We start from the raw sequence: 25,098 nt of genomic DNA, 5'->3' as shown, positions 1-25,098 counted from the left end.
TAAAAAGAAAAACATGTTGATTTATTTATATCATTTGTGTTCTATAACTGGACTTGTTATCCATAAGTTATGTAAAGTTCTATGTTACTTTTTACACTGAGATACAATTTAAATGTATTTTTAAGTTAATGAGAGCCTAATCTGTGTGAAGGTTTTATTGCAAAACACAAAAGTACATTACTACTTTTCTACAAAAGGTTAAAAGCTTTCAGCTTTTCTTTAATTCATGTTTTAGGTGTGATATTATATTGTGTTAGCTAATATTCATGTGAACTTGAGCAACAATTTATGTAGGCTTTGTAAAATGATGTTTAAAAAGCAAAGATCAGTTTCAGAACTACAGTACTTAAGATTTATGAAGAGCCCTGCCTTACTTGAGATAAGGCTCTGTCCCATCTCACTACATGTGAAAGTGAAAGAAGTAGGCCAGATTTCAGTACATTTAAAGCTGTGTCCAAAAGTAGTTTTTTGCCAAGATTACTAGGATCTCAAACAGGGAATTATGATGTATAACCCTGCCAGAATTCAAGGTAGCTATTATATAAGCTAAATGTTTTTACTCTTGATAATTTTATTTTGTAGTTTGCTTATAGATGGTTTAAGGATTGCCTGTTAATGTTTTAAGGAGGTACTGCTTTAAGAACACACAACCTGAGTCAACATAAGATAAGGAGTTATCACCTACAGGAGAGAGAGATAGACATTAAAGCCCAGTACTCTTAGTATAAGGCTGTTGAAACTTATTTGCTGGATGTTTAAGATTAAGTTTTAAAATTAAAGTTAAATTAAAAGGGCCAAGAAAACCAATATTTGGCTCTTGCCCTCTAAGTCAGTCTGAATCAGGGAATAGGGGACTTCTCCAAAGAGCTTTGCAACTCTAGGCCACATAACCTCCCGATCAGGGAGATTAATGAGACCAGTGGAGGACAGAAAGCCAATCAGTGCATTTGCTGTGAAAGAGGAGGGTCATCAGTAAAGGGAGACATCCCTGATGCTTCCAAGGGAAGCCACATGGTCAAGCAAGGCCTGGACCCATCCTAGCGCAATGGCACTAGCAGAACTGAGAAGCTGCTGTGAAGTTCCCGAGGACTCCCAGGGAAACTCAGCTGACTGTTAACAATAGATAGAAACAAAAGTCAATTTGACTTGCTTCATCTTAAACACTTAGCAAAGACAGTCAAAGCCAAAACACAGCTATCCCTGGGCATTTTAAATAATAATAATAGTTAAATGTAACTTCCAAAAATAAGTAAACTGGAGGCTACAAAAGAGATTCTCAGACAGGAATGCCTGATAACTATCAAAAGGAACTGCCAGAGTAGTTTTTAGTTTAAGGCCTTTATTTCTAACCTACACAGGTAGGCTTAGTGTTTGCAAGTATGGTTATCCAGCCCTAAGTAACAAAATTAAGGTCTCTCTATTAGACACAGAGGTCACACTAGTAAAAGGATTTTACAAGATCAGATGACATTAAATTATTAAACTATATCTTAAGGGAAAAAACGTCTGTAACCCAAAAGTTAAATGTTGTGTTTACATCCCTGACATTTCTGGCAATGTGACAAATGTCCTTAAAGATTTACATGCTCAGATAGAAGCCATGTCCTCAGCAACTTTGTCATGGAAACAATATCTTAGCTCCTAGTTCTTTACTTCCTGGTGGAAAACATTGTTAGTCTTTGTCTTTGCCATCATACTCATTGGCATATTCCTGTGCTATGGCATTTATTGCTGCATCAATATGGTTCCAGTACTAATGAATTCTTGTTTCTCTTATAGACCACCCATCACTCAAATGGCCCTCCAGCCTATTACTTCTCAATCAGACGTCTATCATGGACCACTCGATAGACCCGATTTTTAAAGGGGGACTCCAAACTGCTTGCCCCACATCGTCCCTTTTCAGCCTGAAGAAGCCAGAAAGATCTTCTTCGCCCCCCTTCCTTACAGCAGTAAGGAGTTCCCAACTTAGAGGGGGGAATGAAGCCAGATTTAAAGTTAGGTAGTCAGTGTAGTTAGGTAAATCGGGTCTAATATGGGTCTAATATCAGTGAAATCTAAAATGGAGGCCGTGCGGAGAATGACTCAGGGAAAACACAGGACAACTCATGGAATGTTAATGAAGTCCTGAAAAGGCCCTAGGCCAAAGTCCACCTCAAAGAAATGTTAATGAACAGCCCCCAGCAAAAAGGTGCTGACTCAGAAGTCCTTCCTGACCAGATTACTTCTTTGGCCCACCTGTGTCCCACCCCTCGGTCCTTCCCACCTACATTCCATCACTGAAAGAACTATAAAAAGGGGAGACAACATCCCTTCCACGGATTCCACCTCTTGGGTCCCCTTCTTCCTCCGGGAGAAGTCTTTTCTGCTGTCCTTTAATAAACTTCTAATTTCTACTCTGACCTTGCCTCGGCGTGCTCTCTGGTGTTATTCTTCAACATTGGGGAAGCAAGGACTCGTCACCGGTCAACAGCGGTAACAATGGGACAAGCCACATCGAAAGAAATCACCAAGGGGTCTATAAGACAAAGATCCCATACAGGAATATCTGAAATAATGCCAAAAATGACATTGAAAATGAAAAAAACTCACATGAAAGTCAGAAAATTTACCTTTAGTGCCATTGGAAAGGGCTCATTGCCAAAGGCAGAATGCATAAATTTCATAGGCCCTGCAAGGATTTCCATTTCTCCTTGAATGAGATGCCAGTTTTTAAATTGTCCTTTAAGTAGAAAGACTCTGAGTGATTTATTAAGCCTTCTTCTTCCCTTTACCTTCAGAAAGACACTAGTTTTATATGTATTTGTCATGCGAGAAGTTGGTAGATGGGATCTACCCTCAATTCTTCCAGAAAAGTGTTTTCAATGTATTTAGCATCTGTAAAATGAAAAGCATTATTTGAGGTGCTGTGAGAGACTCAAAGAATCCTTTTCCTTAATGAACCAGGATATAATTAAGAATAAAAATCTTATACATACAGTAGAAAACAGTACATGGTAATGGATTATAAGTACCAAAGAGATCTAACTAAAAGTCAGTGTGGATAACTTATGTTCACATATAAACTCACACAAGGATGTTTATAACCAGTGTGTTCATAATTATCAAAACTTGGAAACAGCCACAATGTCCTTCAATGGGTGAATGGATCAATAAACCCTGGTACATCCAGACCATGGAATTCAGTGCTGAAGAGAAATGAGCTATATACATCACGAAGAAAGCATGGAAGAATCTTAAGTGCATATTAATAAGTAAAAGAAGTCAATTTGAAAATGATATATACACCCTATAATTTTACCTATATGATATACCAGAAAAAGCAAAACTATAGAGGATAGTTTAAAAAAAATTAAAAACCCTATTGGTTACCAAAGGTTGGAGGGAGTGAAGGATGAATAGGGAAAACATAAGAACAATAAAAACATTTAGGATGATGAAACTACTCTATTATTATAATAAAAATGATGAATACATACATATATGTATGTTCAAATCCATAGAATGTGCAACACCAAGAGTAAATCTTAAACTATGGACTTTGGGTAATTACAACGTGCTTGTGTAGGTTCACCAAGTGTAACAAATGTACTCTGGTGGAGGATGTTGGTAGTGGGGTATATTGTATGTAGGGAGTAGGGAACACATGGAAAGTTCTCTTCTTAATTATACTGTGAACCTAAAACTGCTTTTAAAAGTAAAGTATAAAGTATTTTGAAATATCAATGGGAATATCCTTTATAACGTTTGAGAGTTCAATCACAATCTTTAGAAGTAGTTTTGTTTTGACTATCCAGATACAGAAATGATTCAGCCATTCATTTATTCAAATATTAGCTAAGAGTGTAAGCCCACAACTGAATATAGGTATTCTAGATCAGGACTCGCCAAAAGAACTTCTTGTAATGATAGAAATATCTTTTATCTAAAACATCTCACATCGTAGTCAACAACTACATGAGGAAATTTTAATTTCAATTAATTAAGATTAAATAAATCTAAAATTGCAGTTCCTCAGTTGCCGTGGTTACATTTAAATTACTCAACTAGCCACACAGAATAAACAATGTTAAGTCTAGGAGGAAAAGACAGGCGCATACACAAAAAATTAATTTGGTGTATAATTTTGGGGACATAGTTCTATGAGAATAAGAGAATGAATATAACATGTTGCCTAGAGGACTTTAGAAGTTCTATTTGAACCAAGCAGTAAATATATTGAATATTTAACAGAGAAAGAATAGGGAATGAGCATCTCAGGAAGTGGGAAAAGCACGTGGGCCTGACGTATTTAAGGAATAGCAAAGAGAGTAATGTGGAGAAGACTTGGGAGGTGATAGGCAGGAGGCAAGTTAGGGAGGAATTAAGTTTGAAGTTTAAGAAAAATATACTCTGCCATTAATGTAGAGCTAGGTTTGCCAACAACAGCAACACTGATTTTATGTACCAATAATTCCAAATTGTGGGGCTGGGCCGTCTTGTATAGTATACGATATTTATCCTTGGCTTCAACCAACTGAACTTCCATGATGTGACACTCATCCCATTTGTGACAACCAAAGACGTCTTTAGACATAGCCAAATGTCCTCTAAGAGGAAAAATTGCCACCACTTAAGAAAATTGCTGTGAGAAATCTGCAAAGACATAGGGTTGAAAGCAGGGAATTTACTCCAAGTGTCCCTGTGTGAGATGATGAGGGCCTGAAATAAACCCTTGTGCAGAGCGGAGGCAGAATTCAGCTGAACAGGCCTGGAAAGGACAGGGATAGGAAATGGGAAAGAAAGATCTGCCAATCACAGGAAGGCAAAGCCTTTCATTGAAGTGGGAGGTAGAGTCAGAGGGTCAGGTCTTAAGAAGAAATTAATTTGGCTCTGAGTGTGCTGACTTAGAGGTAACTTGGATAGTTAGAAATAAAGATCTGGAATTCAAGAGAGGTGTGAATTGGGAAATGTAGATTTAGGAGTCATAGATACCTTGCTAATGGTTGAAATCATTGCAAAATCTTCTTCTGCCCCCAGCCATCTAGGTTTAATGACAACTGTCTTAATTTCCGATGACCTCCATATATATGTCTTTTCAATCCATTTAACATACAGCAATGGTCTTGTTTCAGTTTTAGTTTCTTTTTTTTTTCTCCCCTGATTTCTCATGGTATCAGGGACTTTGAAGTCTAACTGTACTAGAGTATTTACTTTTAGTGTTTTTGCCCCAGTTCCCTTGACCTAACTTTTCCCTCTTGTTGGGTCACCCTTCATCCCATTAGTGTCTAATGCCTAGTAAGCTCAATAAATATTTATTTGATGAATAAATCAATGTGTTTTCTACTGGTTGAGACAAATGTGCCTTAATGCAGTCTATCTCTTGTTTAGAATTATGATGAAATAGAATACCACAGATGTTACTATGTGCATCTGGAATGTACCCTCCCAAAAGTTCATGTGTTAGGCAATGTTCAGTGGTGAAAATTGTGGATCATAGGAACTATAAACTCATCATTGGATTAATATGTTTGATGAATTGATAATCTGAATGGATTACTGGGGTTGATTGTAGGCAAGTGGGGCAGGTCACAAGTCACATGCCCTTGGGAACCATAAGGTTATTAAGGGTCTGTATCTTGTTCCTGGTGCCTGCCTCTTCTGCCATGAGCTGAGCAGCTTTCTTATACCATGCCTTTCCCCCTCCCCTATGAGGTTTCTGTCTTGGAGCCAGCCAACCATGGACTGAATCTCTGAAATCATAAATGACAATTTAAACTTTTCTTCTTCTAAGTTATTCTTGTAAGGTATTTTGGTCACAACAATGAAAATCTGACTAAAACAATAGGAAAGCAATATTTGCTTTGTTTTTCAAGGACTCAGATACACAGTTTGGCACTTGATAATAGCTGCTTCACTCAAGAGACGACTGGCTTTCCAAGTTCTGTTTAACATATCCATATTTATGTCCAAAATGCATGACAACATTTTTACAACATATATAAACTTCACTTTCATCAGTGTAAACTTCAAAATCTCAGACTTTCTGTACATTGTTAAACTCATCTTAAATTTACCACATTTTCAATGGAGTAATATGTTCATTTCTGCTATTGTGTTCTAACATTGTGCCATTTTCAATACAACTGATGCCCTTCTTCCTTCTCTTTACTGTTTGTTCATAGTCTTAATCTATCTAATATCATTTCCAGAAGCTGTATACCCCAATGAACCCAGCCCTGGGCTACACTCCCAGAGGATACTTCTTAGATCCCGCTGTCTCATGGTATATATTTAAGTTGTGCTCTAAATACCCCTTTACTTACCTCCAGCATTTAATTCTTACTTACATTGTAGTTGCCAGATTATTTCTCTCTCTACAGATTACCATAAGGTTATTGAGGGTCTATATCTATTAGAGCTCTTCCTCCTGGTCCCAAGAGAGGGACACAATAGAACTCAAAAATTGCTTGTTCCTTTATGTACATATTTTCAAATTCTTGTCACTTTTTTGCCTTATAAAGTTAAATACCAGTTTGCTCAATTTATTCTTTGTTAATTCACACTTGTTGATATTCTCTAAATTGGATTAGCTATTTTGGCATGTTCTACCTTAAAGAGAATGCCTTTTAGGCACTTAAATGACACTTCATTAACTCTCATTCCCCTAGCATGTACATCAAGGCATGCAGAATATGTTCCTTATTAAGAAAGCAAAAGCTTGGGCATTTAAGTCAGATTGCCAGTGATTAAATCCTGAGTCAGTTTCATGAAGTAAATGATTTGGAGAAAGTTGTATAACATTTTAAGCCTTGATTTTCTCATTTATAAAATGGGGTAGTATAAGCATCTAATAACAGAGATGAAGAATTAAATAACACATATATCACTTATAATTTGCATAAAGTAAATCATGTGAATATATAGTTTCTACGTTATGTACTTCAGCTGCTAGGCCATTATTTTGAGATTTCCAAACCCTATATCCAGGGGGCATGATTAGTGATACAACATTTAGTAATGCCTAATAGATTGATAGGAAAGAAGTATATCTGAAACAGCGATTTTATCCTCTTCTTTCCAGAGCTTTATGTATTTCCTTCTTCTTTATCCTTGAACTCCTTGAACATTACCAAACTTTACCTTCCCTTTCCATTTTAATTCCACAATTTCTTTGCCTTATTTGTGTCATCAGTATCAGGGAAATGGTGCAAAGAGCTATTGCTTAATGCTGCATAGGCCTGTCCTAAGAGACATGCTAATGTATCAGTACTAAAAATGTTTGAAATACTAATTTTCCTCCTAATGAGCCTAAACATTTTATTATAGTTATACCTTAATACCAAGTTGCAGGTCATTACCTTCACATATTGAAGCAGCTGATGTTTTCTAGGGCCTAATGTGTCTGCCATTTGCTTGATGACCCCTCGTTCTTGTCCATTTTACAGAGGAGAACCTTAGGAAATGAAAATGATGTCACTTGGCAGGTATTCTGTATGATGTTCTGATTTCATTAGCTATATGTTAAAAATATCTTATGATTATAAAAATTATTATATGCCAAATCCAAACATTCTGATTTTTTAATTCAAAAAGAACAAATAAAGTTAAAATTAATCATCCTACTACCTAAACATATCAATTCAGATTTAATTCCTGCATCTTGTTTTCAATATATGCTTTATATTTTTGTATCATATAGATAATATTTTTTTGCTGCTTTTTAAATTGATCTACATATTTGTTTTCCCCTGCCATTAGTAACCTTTGGCAATGCCATAATAAAAATTGAAATAGTAGGTTAATTTTATAGTTACATATTATTATTTTATATATATGTGTGTGTATATATATATTATATATTGATAATTATCTTCTTATATTTTACCTACCTTAAAAAAAATGAGCCAGGCGCGGTGGTGCACACCTGTAATCCCAGTGGCTTGGAAGGTTAAGGCAGGAGGATTATGAGTTCAAAGTCAGCCTCAGAAAAACCGAGGTGCTGAGCTACTCAGTGAGACTCTAAATAAAATACAAAATAGGGCTGGGGATGTGTCTCAGTGGTCAAATGCCCCTGAGTTCAATCCCCAGTACAAAAAAAAATGCATAAGGAATATTTATATAAGGCAAACATTTATGAATTATTTACCACTTAAACGTATTCTAGTGAGGGCATATCTTTAATATTTTTAACATTTGTGATATGTTGTATTAATTTCCAGAAACAAATTGAATTACAGTGGATAAAATCTTTGACTCTGAAGTCAACCAAACATGTAGTCAAATTCTCACTCGAAATCATTTTATCCAAGTAATTTTAGGAAATTTGTGTTACCTTTTTAGCCATTTTTCTTCATCTGAATAATGTTTTGCACATAATGAATTAATACTACAAATAGCATTGAGAATATTTCATTGCAGTAAAAACTGTTAAACTATTAATTAGTGTACCCACAAGGGATATAAGTGGGCCTGTTTTGTACCCTTAACAATAGCAATGTTATCATTAAAAAATTCTAATTTGATAGAAAAAATAGGACATGTTTTAATTGAAACTCCAAACTTAAAAACTAATTTAAGCAAAATTAAGGTCTTCATTGGCTCACAAAGCTAAGCTGCAGATGGGGCAGGTGACTACTGCTACTGGTATTAAGCTGAAGTCAAAACAAAAATACCACCATACTTTCTGAAAGATTTTTATCTGATCAGTTTATTCATTGTTCTCTACCTGAACATTAGAATAATATTATGGTTGTAGATTTTAATTATACATTTAATCAGAAGAGATTATGTTTCTCAACATTAATTTGAGAAATATGAGGAAGTTGTTACAATTATTATATTTTGTTGTTTTTGTTAATCTCTTACTGTGACTAATAAATTAAACTTTATCATAGATATGTATAGATAGGTAAAATCATAGTACCTTAGGGTTCAATTCTCTGAGATTTTAGGCTTCCACTGGGGGTTTGAACATATTTCCAGTAAATAAAGCAGAAGACTGTTATATTACTAGGGTCTATTAAAAAGAGTCTCATGTGTTAGTCCTTCTTTTGTCTAGTTCTTATTTAAAGAGCAATTTTTCTATTGGCTTAGTGCTTTTCTTCTTGAGTTTTTTTTCTCTCGTTCTATTTATGATAATCTTTCCAAAGTTTGTTGCTGTTAGTTTGTTGCTTAATTATTTATTTTTTCTTTATAAAAATTTCTGTATCTCCTTTTGACAAAACCCTTCAATTTGTCTATCAATATATTATTTTCAAAGACCAACTATTCTTTTGCTCACCTTTTCTTTATTATTTTTATCAACTTATTTTAATTTGGTTTCTTCATAAATTTCTATCACAGTTAATTAGTTCTTGCTACATTTTTCTCTTTATTCAAATGTCTTCAATTGAATATTTTATATATTTATTATAAATTTATATTCTTAAAATGCATATAGAATCATAAATTTTTTAATGATGGCTCAGCTTCATTCAACACAGATAATATGAATTCATTCATTTTGATTAATTCTAAACATATAATTTACATTGTGATTTTCTCTTTCATCTTTCATTGTTTAATTGCATCATTATATGAAACTGTAGCCCTTATAACATTTCTTCTTTCCTATTCCTTGAGAATTATTTTGTGGTCTGTACTTTTTAACATATTTAAAACACTGGTTTTTATTTTAGATCAAGTTTTTAGTTTCTTATTTTTGAATCTTATATAGCCTTGTTTTTTATTTTATTTTATTTTTTTGGGGGGTGACATTATTTTGATGCAATAATCTTTCTCCCTTTTTTGGAAAAATTGTAATTTTTATTTATAGTTACAGTTACCTTTATATTTTGAAACTTTATTTGTAGTTATAAAAATGTATCAGTTACATCTTATTGACAGTGTTTCTTTTATTACTATCAAAAGATAGTAATAAAAGTTTCTTTTATTAGCTCTAGTTACTATTTTTTATTTAAATTTTATCTTTTCAGGTACTGATATTATCTACCAGCTTCCTATTAAATATATATTTAATAATTTAATTTCTTTATTTTTACTCTGAGTATTTTGATTTTGCTACTGTTGTTGCTTGTTTTAATGTTTTTCCCATAAATTGCACATAGTTTTATTTTTTAAACCAGTTGATTTTCTTGCTTTTAATTGTTAATATATTCCATTTGTGCACATATGCATTTTATTATATACTAACAGCTATTACTATTACAATTCTATTGTGTTTTCTGTTTATCTTCTTTTTTTTCTTCTTTTTATTTCCCAACTTTGTTTAAAAATAAAGTTAAGAGGGTTTACAATGAGAATTTTCTCTCTTATAGTCAATAATTAACTAACTTTGATTTTGAAAAATTTTGGAGTTTCATTATTTGTGTTCCTCATTGTGTCTTCTTACATATGCTATCTTTAGGATATTTCTCCCTTTGAGGTTAAATACAAACATTAACATTCTTTCCATGAGGTATGAAGATTTAAACATTTTAGGTTTTAAGGGTTTGAAAATGCATAAACCCTGTGATTCTTAGCTAAGCATACAACTTTGTTTTATTTTCCCATACAATGTGAACATTATTTCATGGGTTCTAACATCTATTTTTTGGTTATAAATCAAAATGCCTTTATTTTATAGATAATCTGTCATCTTTTACTCATGGGTAGATTTTTCTTCATAATAATCAGATTTTTCACTAAAATGTATATGTGGGGTTTATTTTTATGCCTCAAGGTCAATATTCGGAGTGTACTTTTATTCTTAATAAAGTTGACCCTGTGTACCTCTGCATTCCACATCCATGGATTCAGCCAACAACAAATAAAAAAAGATTTGAGGAAAAATTCGTCCTTCCACTTAATAGTATAGACATTTTTTTTTTCCTGGTTATTACTCCCTAAATAATACAACCTAACAATTATTTACATAGCAGTTATATTTTATATTAAGTATTATGAATAATCTAGAGATAAAGTATATGAGGGAATATAAAAAGGTTGTAACAAAAAAAAAATATGCCATTTTATACAAAGGCCTTGAACATCTGCTGATTTTGCATCTGTAGGGGACCCTGGAACTAATGCACCATGAGTAATGAGGGACAATTATGTTATATCTTTCTTGAATTCTATAAAAGTCTCAGTTATTATGCCTTCAAGTACTGCTCTCTGCTTCTCTCTCCATTACCAGTTTTTGCTATGCTTTTTAGACAAATATTCAAACTCAACTCCACCTTTACTCTCAACTCTCTTAATGGTTACATGCTTTCATCTTTTTATATCCATGTCCCAAACCAGTAGAATCTGCCAGATTATAATCTGAGTTCATTAACTCTATTTTCATCTTCTTCAGATTAGAGGACATCCTATCAATTGAAATGTTTTCCTTCAATGACTGACTTTTCATTTCTGTTGGTTTTTCTGAAGTCATTTTAGACTATTTTTGTTAAATTTCCATTTCTTGGATGAGAATTAGTTCCTCATTAAAATCCTTGAGACTCTTATGCTAATTTATAAATATTTTTCAGTCTTTCATAATTTTAATCTTCCCAGATTAATTTCATCTTTCAATTTTTGTCTGTTTGCTAGCTTTAAATCTCTTTACCTGTTACAGAAGTGTTAGTTTCTTTTCAGCGATTAAAAGAACTGACTTTCTTTTTCTCCCTTCTCTCCATTTTGCTCTCTATTTGTACTTACCCTTTCATAATGATCAGCACTGAAGCAATTTCCTCTGTCCCAGGTCTCCAGGTCTCCCATGCCAGTAACCCCAGGATCTCCTAGGACAGGTTTTCCACTTATGATTCAGAAAATCTCTCTGATATTGAATCCACAGATCCAGATCTGAGTATATAACCTCATTTAGGTCCAGTTGTGAGACTGCATATTACCACCAGACTCTTTAAACATATAGCTTCATGAAAATGGAGCTTCAAACAGCATCAGCCAACAACCTCAGTCAGTACCATTTTGTCAGGAAACTTTCCACTGCCCATGATTTTAATAGTGAGTTGGCTTTTATCTCCCATCTGACAAAAAGCTTTTAGTCTCTGTTATCTTACAGGTCTGCTTCCAAATATATATATATGTTTGGAACTTATAGAGCTTATACCATTCTTAGGTGCATAGTTGATACATGGTCATTCATTTATTTTTTTTTTCCCTCATGAACGGTATAACTCTTTGAGAAAAGAACATTTTATACACATTTATCCTGCTGTTTAACCTTGAAGAACTTTTGCAGAAAGGAAGCAATATGAGAGTTCTAAAAATATTTTATTTATTTAGATGTTCTATAAGTTGTCTTTCCAAAAGAAGATGGGTAAAAAGAAAGGCATAAAGTTACATAAGGAATATGCATATTCTATACACAGACACACATATAAAACATGAATGTGTGTGTGTGTGTGTGTGTGTGTGTGTGTGTGTATAATCTAGTGAGTTGAATCAAGAAAATACTTAGCTGACATAACTGACTCATCAGGATGAAGTTTCAAATAATAATTAAATTGCACCTGTATTTTTCATTTGATAACCTCTTTATAACTTCCAAACATGTAATTCAATGCTTTTAGAAGATTATATGAATATATGACATTTCTTAACCTCTCTGAAAAAATAGGCCCTTAACCCCAAATCTTATGTTAATATCCAACTTTGTAAAATCTGCTTTAAAAATTATATAAAGCCATAACATGTTCTATATTAAGAATACTATTGGTTTGTTAAAATGGCCTTTTAATTATTATTTACTGAAATTTTAATTATAATCCACTTAAATTATAAATTACCCCATTACCATTCCATTCTTCTCCTTTGCTTTCTTTGTTTTACAATATATAAATATGCTAGAAACCTCTGTGCAGAGAGATAGAAGTTCAGTTCACCTGTCTCCTGGCAGCAGTTGGTATCAGGTTTGCATAAAAGAAGTTTTCTGAATCCACAGTAGCATTAGGCTTATTTCTTCTATGTTATATTGTCATTATAAATTTCACTTATGTTCATTTTTATTTAGAAATAGTACTGTGTTAATTTTTATTATAAATTTGATTTAAGTTTCAGAAGTAATAGTAAAAGTTTTAAGAGATGAACACACTCGTGATCCTTGCTATGTATAGTTAAATTTTCCTATAATATATTTCTTCAGCCTAGGTGAAGCCAGTTTGGTCTGTGTTCTTCTACTCTTTAGGTAACTTCATGTCTGTGTGACTTTTCCCATTATAGCATCTGTTTTGGTGATTGGAGGCTTAACAGGGGCAGTCCAGGTGGCAACATCTTTAACCTTTCTTCACTTTGCTAAGTTTCATTTGCATTGTTTATCTCCTTAGAGTCTTTTGTTAAAATTTTTTTTTCTGAGTTTCAGCTCATTTAACATTTCTATATTTTTGAACAAAATGCTTCGAATTATATACAATCAACATTGATAACTCTCTATTTCCTTATTCCCATTCCGTTTTTTTATTCAAAATTGAGGGCTAACATGAAACAGGAACTATGCTGGGTGCTGGGGAGTCAAGCGTTGTAAACAGCCACAGACCTGAACTTGGACTTCTTTGAGAGTTGTCTACTCAGCCACCCTTAGGACCTTCCCCTCCTCAGCATGAGTGCCAGTACCAGTAACAACCAGAACTACATTTTAGAGAGGCTCCCAAAGCTCTTGAATCTTCACTCTCTTTAAAATCATCATGCAGTCCCGCCTATCTTTAAAAAACATTTTCTTTAAAATCTTTCTTAGTCTAGGGTAAGCACCTCACTGTAGCTCTCGCTGCTTTCTTACATATGTTCTAAATACAATGATTTTCTCCCAGTCCATCAACTAATCCCTTTCCCACATCTCTCCACCTCCAGGCTCCTCCAGACTCACACCATGCAGTTCGGATTAGCACTATTTCAGTTTCTTGTTTTATCCCAGGGGGGGGAGGTTGGCAGATGACCCTCCAAATTGCCTGAAATGGGAAATGGAGGGATACAGGGTCTTGAGGATATTCCAAGTTTGGGGTTCTGTATTCTCTACCCCTTTCAGCATTTTCTTTTTTGTAAGTGATTCAGAACCATCAGGGTTAGAATTGACATTTACCCCAAGACTGTTATTGGGGGACTCAGACTAAATAAAATGTTTAGGTTTAAGTTTTGAGGAAGCATTGAGTAATTCATCAGCTCAACAAATATTTTTTGTTGAACTGTATAATGCTCCAAAGCCTGCTATAGGCCATTTCTCTGCTCCACCTGCTTAGTATAACCATGTTTTTTCATTACTAAATATCCTTCAGTTATTGTATCTAAATACAAACTGATGTCTATCACTCAGTAAGTTATTATATACAAAATGTGCACTATTATATTTATTTTACATAATGCATATTTTGTCATGGCAATAGAAAATTCTGACTAATATGTTATTAGTTGTTCAAAAGAATTTTTAAATTAGTATCTACTCTTATTAATGAGCATTTAGCATAGTGCTTGATTTATTAAAAGCATTTAATAAATATTGAGTTACTTTAATATTATTGAACAATTCAACTGATCATTAGGAAGCAGTCAAAGTTTCATTATTAAACACAAAAATATTTAAACTATTTTAGTATTTATTTTCACTTAACATGATGAAACTATTTTTTTATTTGTTGTGTACTCCTCAAATTTTAATATTCAGTGGAATAAAGGATACTTTAGGATGATCCCTAATTCAGAGATGGCTAGACAAGTTAAGCACATTGAGTCAATAACTTGTCTTTGGTAAAAGGTGCATCCAAATTAAGTTCTGATTAAAACTTATCTACTCTGTCCTCGAAATTGAACAGTGTTTCCATTTTGTAACTTCTAAAGATGATTGAAAGCCTTTATATTTGGAAAAGTTTTTTTTTTCTAATTTATAACATTAATATTCCCTGCTAATACAGAGACCTATTCTTTTATTTTCTGAAATGAAATTCACTGATTCCTCACAATTCTTACAATACATGTTTACATATTTGAAAACATTCCAAGTTCTCTATGTTCCTTTTAAGTCATAAAAAAGATTAAGCATCTCATTTATTAGATTGGGGACAAGGCCGTTTGTATTACTTTGCTGGTGACAGCAGTTATAGAATTTTAAAACTAATGGCATTCATTGCATTGCTGGATGTTTAGGGAAAAACAAAATGTCCACTTGAACTGAAATACAGGATGTGCAATTTTTATAGAAAGAATTCGGGAATGGAATGAGAAAAAAGTGAGCTAGATCAAAGCAATAATAACAATAATTGTATGATAAAAAGTTAATAGTTTTTTACATTTTTAAAAATTGAGAAAGAAAATGAGAGGACATTCTTTGGCATGACAGTTAAAAAATTAAGCTGGAGTTTTAAAGGGAAACTGTAAATCAAATTGAAAACAGAGTATTGACTTATGGTAAACATTAGTGATGATTCTGATATAGGTGATACTCATTCCATTTGTGAATGAGCAAGGAAATTAATGATGGAATGTTGACTGATGTAGATTATGAGGTGCTGGAGAGCAAAATCCCTCTTACTCATCAATGTTTGCCTGGCTACTGATAAGAGGTGGACGCTTAATGAATACCTCCTGACAGGGAGCAGGAAAAGCATAGACAGCCCCGAGCCCCAAAACATTGAGCCTCAGTTGCTTCCACTACACTGGAAAATACCCTTCCTCACTTCCATTACACTTCAATCCATCCACTCTTCCTTCTGTTTTGTCTCCCTTTATTCAAGTACCTCCTTTCTTATTCTACCATATGTTGTCCAAACAAGCACAAATATCTCTACTGTGAATTTTGTCTAACAGACCACAATGGGCACAGTTTAATTATAGTCAATTTCACCTGGCTTTAGTCATCCTGTCATCAACTGTGGCACACTGTGTCCATTTCCCTTCCAACCTCTGTTTTAATCTTATCTAATATATAAATTACCAATGCTAACTACTTATAAATATATGGAGTGAGATGTACTTATGAGGTAATTTTTCATGTATGTAGTTTTTATTTTTCACATATATTGTTTGTATGATACATGATTGTGTGCATATATTTATGTATATATAATATGTAGACAAATTACACAAGTGTATGTATATTTTTTTACTTTTTCTCATATAATTAAAATAATGATGAGGCCTTCCTGAAAAATATTATCTTCTAAAATTTAGTATAGAGTTTCATGTCTTGTCTGTGGTCTACTATATATATTTATAGATATTTTCTCTATGTATGTACATTTTTTTTTGTTTATTTTATATTTTGAAGGGTCACATGATAGCATCCTGTGATGCTTGCGGGGTTATAAAACTGTGGGACTTTCGGAAACTCTTACCAATTGTATCCATTGATGTTGGACCAAGTGCTGGCAATGAGGTGAACTTCGATTCATCAGGTAGGATAGTTTTGCTTTAACTTTTGTAACCAAACTGAAAATGTTAGTATTTGTTCTGAAACTATTTTGCTTCCCCTTAAATTTTCTTGTATTTCTCCATGTGTAACTTTGTTCTTAACATTATATTAAAATGTGTTACAATATATTACATTTGATCCAAGTTACATATCAAATATTATATTATGTAGAATTATATTAATCATATAGTTAAAGAAAGAAGCAGGATGTGAAATGTGTGTGTTAATATAGATGACACAGGTTTGCTGTCACATATGACCACAGAGCCCACATCCTGTGGAATCACCATCCAAGGTAAGCAAATGAGGTTTTCTGAAGCAAAAATAACTGAGAATAGAGAAGAACAAAAGTTTGGTAAAAATAAACTTAAAACATTTTTAATATTTTAGTCATAAAATTTAATAAATTGCTACATGTTGTCCAGATTTTACATTTAATTTGAAAAGTATATTTATCTGATTATTGCAATTATGTGCTTAGCATTCTGTAACATTGTTGTATAATTATGTGAAACACTTTTCTGCACTGATATAAACATTATCAATCAGATAATACAATTGCATCTGTATCTTTAATGAAAGCTTTTGCTAAATAAAGAATATCCTTTGCTAGGGAGATATAAGTTTTAAACTTAAAGTGTTCAGAATTTTTTAAATTCTTCAAGATAACTTTGTTTTATCTGATATATAAATTACCAATGCTAACTACTTACAAATTTATGGAGTGAGAGGTACTCATGAGGTACTTTTTTCATGTATGTAGTTATTCATGGTAGATCAAAATTTTAGAAACGGCAAAAACTTCAATTTTGGAAAAGTAAAAAAGAATTTATATGGAGGAAATAATTTTATTTTTAAAAGTATTCTATGTTGGGCTGGGTTGTGGCTCAGTGGTAGAGCGCTTACCTAGCATGTGTGAAGCACTGAGTTCAATCCTCAGGACCACATAAAAGTAAATAAATAAAATAAAGCAACAACAACAAAAGTATAATTCTAGTTATAAGGTAATTGCTGTATGTCTCTTGGGACTATTTTCATGATACTGTCATCATACATCTGAAATTTAGAAAATGGTAAGTTTTTTTTTTTCTTAAAATTGAAGCTATGTGCCTGAGGTTGTGGCTCAGTGGTAGAGGGCTTGCCTTGCATGTGTGAGGGTACTGGGTTCGATCCTCAGCACCACATAAAAATAAATAAACAAAATAAACATCTTGTGTCCATCTACAACTAAAAAAAAATATACATTTTAAAAAAATTGAAGCTATGTTCTCATTGTAAATCAGTATAAAGCCACCCTAACAACAATGGCTCCTGTTATTCTTGGGCATAAAGTGTTCCCCAACAAGCTTCTGTGACAGAAATGTTCATGGCTAAAATGACAGAATTATGAGATATGTAACCTAATCATTGAATTGACATATTGGATGAATTAATAATTTAAAAGGATTGGTAACTGGGCATGGCTGGAGGAAGTAGGTCTCAGGGTGTTTCATCTTGTTCCCCTGGCTCCTCTCTGCTTCTCACTGCCATGGGCAGATAACCTTCCTCTGCCATACCCTTCTGCATGATGACTGTTTGACTTTGGGCCCAGAGCAATGCAATCAGCTAATCATGGACTGAACTTCTAAAACCATGAATCAAAATAAGTTTTTCCTTTCCTAAGTTGTTCTTATTTGGAATTTTTGTCACAGTAACAAAACAAAACAAAACAAAAAAAAAAATGACTAACAGAGCTCCTTTAAAAAAGTTTTAGAAACATTCTTGACATTAGGACATTTATGGTCTGCCAGAATTCAAAAAGAAAACACTGTACAAAATAAGAGATCCTAACTATAATAATTTTACTTTATACTGTGAAAGGTTATTAATATATAATTTATATTTTCTGACATGGAAATCTACACCAACATCATAGCTCTAAATTTAATTTGGTTCTCATAAGCATCTCACATCCCTAAATCCTTTCTTATTATCTTGAGCAAGCACTTAACTATTCATACCTTTGAAACTGAACTCTGAAATTTTAAAACTTTTGGTTGATCTTTCTAGTAATAAATGTTAAAAGCTATTTTGAGATACTTTGCTACTAAAATAGCTGTCTATTTTATTGTCATTATTAAATATATTGTCACTGGCTTTTTACTGACCTTGTTATCCAGCTGGAAAGTTCATTGTATAGTCAGACAATCATGATTTTAAATAAATATCAGTATCCATCTTCTGTCAATACAATGTTAAAATTCTTGGTACAATGAATGTATTTTTTCTCTCCATGACTATTGCATTCCTGGTAATATGATAATATTATGGAAAGTGCAGAAGATCAAGGGTGGAACAATAAGGAACAAAAGACAAAGAGTGTAAACTAGAGCCCTTGCTAATAAAAATGCTTTGTTGGTCTAAGGGAATAAAATTACAACCTGACCTTCCCATCCTTTTGACCACTTCTTCAAGGAACATGAGATAATTAGTTTTAATTCTATGTGCTTGAGAAATTAGTGTCATAAGGCTTTTCTCATTGAATAATGAGAAATCTGTGCTTCTGTACAGTAGTCCTCAATGACTCTTCATTTAAAAAGATTGAAATATATCAAAAGTGGGCGAAACTCAGGAGAGCAAACACAAAGTCTAATGATAGCATGAGCAGAGAGGTGAAAATCACAAAGCACCAGAAATTATGTCTCTCTCAAGAGAATAAAGAAGACTGTAAACCCAGAGCCAAACAAAAGTGAAATAAGGATGGGGACACTTACATCTTTTCTACTTGGTATTTATTCAGGAAAGGATTATTTAAAAGAGAAGTATAAGAATTAAATTGTGAAAATATATGGAATCTAAAAGTAAAATCAAATGAAAAATAGTAAATTCAAAATATGCATTCATGTGAATATACTTTTACTTATTCCCAATGGCAAGTCAGTACAAATCTATTAGATATAATAATTGTCCAAGATTCCAGAATACATTGACACTGCTGACAGTAATGAACATTGTTGAGTGCTCACATTAATTAAGTTGTGTCCAACCATGTGTCCTGGTAAAAATTCTTTGATGGAATTAAATTGTGTATTTATGTACACTCAGAGCATTACTTGTGACTACTTCCCAGTGTGAGTGGAGGGTCTGGTCGATTATCTTAGCTGTGCTCTTGGATCTGAGTAAAAGTCATTGAAAACATACATGTATTATCATCACAATATATACTGGTAATACATGTAAATTTATGGATAGCATCCAGTTGTTCGATATTCTAAGTGACCATCATAGAAATTAAAAATTTCTAATCATATTTCATATTTCTGGATCAGTTTAATTGAAGGGCATATTGAGATGCCTCTTAGCATAGTCATCTGCCATGTTTTATCCTAGAGCTGGAAGATATGACGTATCTTAAAAAAATGTTTCCACATATAATGACCAATTTTTATAAATAAGAGATTTCTCATCACTGCAAATCCAACACAATATAGAAATGAATTATAAATGAAGGCCATAAAAATCTGAAACTGTTGTCCATTATCTTTCATTTCAAATTTTCATGTATATCAAAATTGCTTCATTATTTATTAAGCTCATAAGCAAATATTTCCATTTTGCATTTATAAAAAGTAAATATGTTCTACTGAATTGTACTTTATCTGTTTTAAAATTAATATTCCCAATAGCATATCAATTAGCTTTGACAAAAGTATTTGAAAACCAGAGGTATAGAAAAAGAATACAGGCCATAATTCAGACCGTTAGGTTTAATCACATATTCAGCACCTTTCAGACTTTAGGCAAATTATTTAATCTCCCTGAACTAATATTCATCATAGAAATAACGAAGGAGATAATTGTTGTGCAGTTATTATGTGGATTCAAATGGATGGCAGTATCTTACGGTCATAGAGAAAGAGTATCTCCAAAGAAGGGATTGAGGAGTTCCCAGAGAGAAGGCAGGGAACTAGACATATGTGGTGGAAAAGAATTCCAGCACATGCCCATCAGAGGCATATAGAGATTTATTTTGGAAAACAGATACACATTTAGACAAGAATGTGGGCTCTCTCAAGAGACAGATGTGCTTTTGGGTTCACAGCACTTCTTTTAAAGGAAACTTGGTGAGGGGTGGGTATGGAAAAATACCTAGGAATAATATCCGTCTGATGATTTCAAGATGGTTTCTGGTGGTCTTATGCCTCTGGATCCTTAGCTGATGTGGTCTTCATTATCTGGTTAGTAAATAGTGCTGGAAATTCCCTTGTCTCTCATAATCTGATTATTGGGGCTTTAATCAATACTGCACAGGTAGATTTACAGATTTCCCAGGAATCTGGCAGTGACAGGGCTGGAAGAGAGGCTGGCCCAGAGAATGATAGGCGTGGAAAAGCATGTGGAACTCCTAAATTAAAAATCTTATTTCCATGTCCTTCCTGTATTTCTTATTTCTTTTATCCTACGCCATCACAGTAAAGAACTCTTAGCACAGTCATCTGCCATGTTTTATCCTAGAGCTGGAAGAGCTCCCAGAGGTTGTCTTGTTCATTTTAGGAATAAGAAAGGTGAGTCAGCATATCAATATGCAAGATGCTTGAGGCTGTGTGTCCCTGTGGAATATTTCTATTGACCACGTGAATACCAGTGAATAAATATTAAAAGAAACAAAAGCCACAACCACACTCTCATGTCATAGTAAGTATAAATTAAATGGTTAACTAAGAAGTAAGTTACATATAATATGATACGAATCACCATCTAGGGTTGAGTTCTGTTGCTATATCAGCAGTCACACATTTAAGAGAAGTTGCATGTGGCACTACATTATTTAAGTAATGTTTTATTTGCAGATACATTACTTGTGACAAATATGGATAATCTGTGTGTATATATATATATATATATATATATATATATATATATATATATATATTTATAACTCTGTGTTTGTAAAGGGATAAGTGTTTCTTTCTCATTAAACAAACAGCGTCCCAGTAGTAAAAAGCCACAGATTCTGGTGAATATTCACTATCTAAATAATATCTCTCACTTGGCATACTCAAAATGCCATATGTTTTACCATTCAAAAATTTATTGCTGTTTCAGAAGATGTTAAATGGAATTACATAGTGAAAGTAATAAAAATGAGAACTTATACATACACTTTTACACATCTCTCATTTTACTGTGTTTATGTGGTTTAGAGATATTTTCTCCTCTTTTGTAAAAGGTAATTCCAGTACATTTGTAAAGAAGTCACATCCCCAGAAAATGCAGAGGCTGAAATTGGAGCCAGATGGGGACTTTCCAGTAGAAAGCTTATCAGTATCAGATCATTAAAATGGGCAAAGTTTCCCATCATTTGGAGAAAATCCTAAATATTCTCCACAGGCTGAACCACAATAGAAATGCTAAAATGGAAGGTGAATAATGACCTCATTGGAAAACAAGAAAAGCATCAGACCTCCCTGCCCCAATTTTTCAAAACAAAAGGAAATTACCTCCCCCCACATTTCGGTTTGAATTTGATTTATCAGCTTCTATTAGTGAAGGCCAGAATGCATTGTTTTCTATTTAAAAGGCAGATTATGGTTAATTCCCTCTGATACAAGCAGCAAAGTATAGTGGAGAGAGTGCCCATTCAGAAGTTAGGAGCCCTAGTTTTGAATTTTTTCTCCACTACTTTGTGGCTCAGTGATTTGATGAAATTTCTAAACATTTTAGTTCATTATATTGAAGTATTTTTAAAAAAATAAATAAATAAGGATTTTTACTTCCAGCCCTAATAGTGGTAACAAGGACCAATTTGATTTACATTCCACCTGGAACAACTGGGAAAAAGAAAGAGAAGGAGAGAGAGACAGACAGACAGACAGACAAAAATGAACAACAGTGATTCCTGAGAGATGGTCAGTAAGGTCAGTAAACAACATAAGCCATAAGACTGCTCCAGTTTATTGGCCTGGAGACAGTTTGTAGGTCTCACAGGGAGGGACATAATGTGACTTTGTGGTCTCCCAGGCGAGAAGCCTGAGTGGGCAGTCCCTGGAGGCCAAGGCAGTCAGGGACTAGAGAGGTGAGAGTAGCAGGAGCCATCCTTGGAGAGGTTGAGTCCCCTCCAGTCTCTAGCTGAAGAAGAACAGGTACATGACAGCTTGAGCATTAGAGAAAAACAATCCTGGGAGTTTGCACAGGTATAGAAATGATTGGTCTTCCCATCAACCAGAGCAGGAAAATCCTGCAGTTCAAAAGGACAGAAAGTAGAGCAGGAATCAGCAAACTATGTCCGTAGGCCAACTTGTCCTCTTTTTAGATAAAAAGTTTTATTGGAACAGAGCTTCACCCATTCATTTATAGATTGTCTAAGATTGTAACACAGACTGACTGAGTGGCCTCCAAAATCTAAAATTCTTACTATCTGGCTTTTTAGAGGGAAAAAAAAAACTTGCTAAGATACAGTGCTGAGATAGGTGTTGCCTCCAAGGTGAGGCAATGTTAGCTCACACCTCTGGAGCTGGTCCTTTCGTTAATAGCTTTGAACCATATGAATTGTCTCATGTATTAATCTATTTAACCCCCACTGTAATTCAGTGAGACTGTTACTCTTGTCTACTTTTTAGAAATAAGGAAACTGAGATTGAGAGATATTAAAGCAGTCCTCTCAAAATTACCTACCCAAACAAATCTGGAGTTGAAATTCCAAGCCAAGAAGTCTGAATTTAGATAATTATGGAAATATTATGATTGTTATGGTAATCAGAGTGTTTGGTTTTATATTGATATATTACATCTGTTAGGAGAAAGGATTTATTTGCTGTGAACATTGAAATAATCCCATTAATGATTACTTGGAGATGTTTTACTCAGAGCTAAGACCTGAATCCTATTGTTGACATTAGTTATCAATTACTTGTCTCTGGAAGAAAAAGAGGAAAAGAGACTGTCCCTGGTGTATCTACCAGGTTTCTTGTATGTCTTATGTACAGGAGGCATCCTAAATATCTTTATGCTCCTACAGGGAGCTGGAAGTTCAATGCCACACACTAGTAGAAAGTCCTGTCCAGGTAATTAGGGCTGAATTGTGTCAACCCCTGCAGGGCCCTTCAGTTTTTGTTTTTTATTTAAAGCATGGCATGATTAAAAATAAAAATTAGAAATTTAAATAAGAAAGGAAGAATGCAAGCCAACTTCTTTTATCTCTAAATCTCAGGAGGAGCTGCCCATTCTGCCACATCCCACTCCTAGGGACAGCATCACAAAAAGACAGGATAAAATATAAAGGAGAAAAGGTGACCAGGTGACCAAATGCCATTATTTTATAGTCCTATTAGTCAGTTTCCTGTTTGAGTGGTCCTATGGTGTGTGCAAATCAATTTTGTTCTTAAGTAGGATATGTGTCCCTCTGATACTAAAGAAACCAAAGGAAATCTGATCCTGAAGTCCTTTGGATATGCAGGTCTATGACCAATACCTGGAGTGAGGTATGCTGTGCTCTAAGAACTAGGCCCTTTCAATCATCACAGCACTATGAGTTGGGTTTCATTTCTCCCATTTTAAAGAGTTTTGAGAGCTTTAGTTACATATTTACAATAATATATTTATATGCTTGTACAGTTCTGTGAAAGCCTGAATTGCATTTTGCTTAATTACTATAAATTCCAAATTGTAAAGAAAAAACTGGAGATTCATAGGGACTGGTTGTGTTTTCTTTGATTTTCTCTTATTATTCCCTTGGCTAGAAGCAATTTAATTTACCTGCTGCAAGTATTGTAAATAACATGCCAATAATAGTGAGATACCATGAATTATCTAGTTAAAGACTTATTAACCAAAGATACATTAATTTTGGGATAGTTCAGAGTAGTAAAGAGTATTATATAAATGCTAATTCTGATTGGTTGGTGACCATGCTATATCAATTATTACATATTTATGCATCACCCCATTGATGGATCATAAATTCTGAGAACTAAAATGCATTTGAGTTTCACAATTTATGATAGATTAATATAAATGAAAGTAACTGACTTCTACAAAAATATAATTGAATTTATACTTGTAACTAAATCTTCTTCCTTTCAAATGTGGTCAAAAGACTGTATATTAATCTAATGATAACATCACTGTGTAATCCATATAGCCTCCCTCTTGGAATTGTCCTCATAGCCTTAGGATTAATGCTTTGTGGTCCTGAATTCCCACAAATCCTTTTTTCGGTGTCTGAATTGAATTTGTAGAAACATCTCATGAATCAGAAAAGGACATGAGTCAAGCACAAGGGGAGGTTCTAAGAAATGAAATTATTGTTTGTCTATGATTTGTAATATGAAATTGAGCAGGACATCTAACCTCTCTTGACCTTACTTCTGTGATCTGTAAAATGAGAAGTTTGGATTAAGTGACTCACCAGGTTTACAACCTAACTTTTAGACAATTTTTTATTACAGTTCCTATGTTCAGTATAATTAGAACATGGTATACTGGGATGAAAATAATAATATCAACACTTAAATGATATTTTTAAAACATGAAAATGAAGCATCACAATAAATGTAAAATATTTCATTTTTCACTGGTTCAAAAAAGAAATAGAATTTGATACAAAAATCAATATTATTGAAAAATGGAGCCTTAGATTTAAGTGGCAGCTCTATTGTTCATCAAGACTAAATTATTATTCTCATATACTAGCAGCACATATTTATTCTCTCTACCATAGGAATTTTGGTAAAAAATTAACAAATTCCAGTGTTTTA

General features: G+C 33.5%; 1 protein-coding gene across 1 annotated transcript in view; it reads left to right on the top strand.

The window, feature by feature from the left end:
* Spag16 (sperm associated antigen 16) overlaps positions 1 to 25,098 on the top strand; it is a 957,641-nt gene that overhangs the window by 719,119 nt on the left and 213,424 nt on the right. The window contains exon 15 of the mRNA XM_027941762.2: positions 16,220 to 16,346. Within this exon, the coding sequence (XP_027797563.2) occupies positions 16,220 to 16,346 (127 nt within the window). The remainder of the gene's footprint in view (positions 1 to 16,219; positions 16,347 to 25,098) is intronic.

The sequence above is a fragment of the Marmota flaviventris genome, chromosome 11, assembly GCF_047511675.1.
Source record: "Marmota flaviventris isolate mMarFla1 chromosome 11, mMarFla1.hap1, whole genome shotgun sequence".
Lineage (NCBI taxonomy): Eukaryota > Metazoa > Chordata > Mammalia > Rodentia > Sciuridae > Marmota > Marmota flaviventris.
The sequence above is the reverse complement of the archived record's forward strand: the minus strand, read 5'-3'. Positions and strand labels throughout refer to the sequence as shown.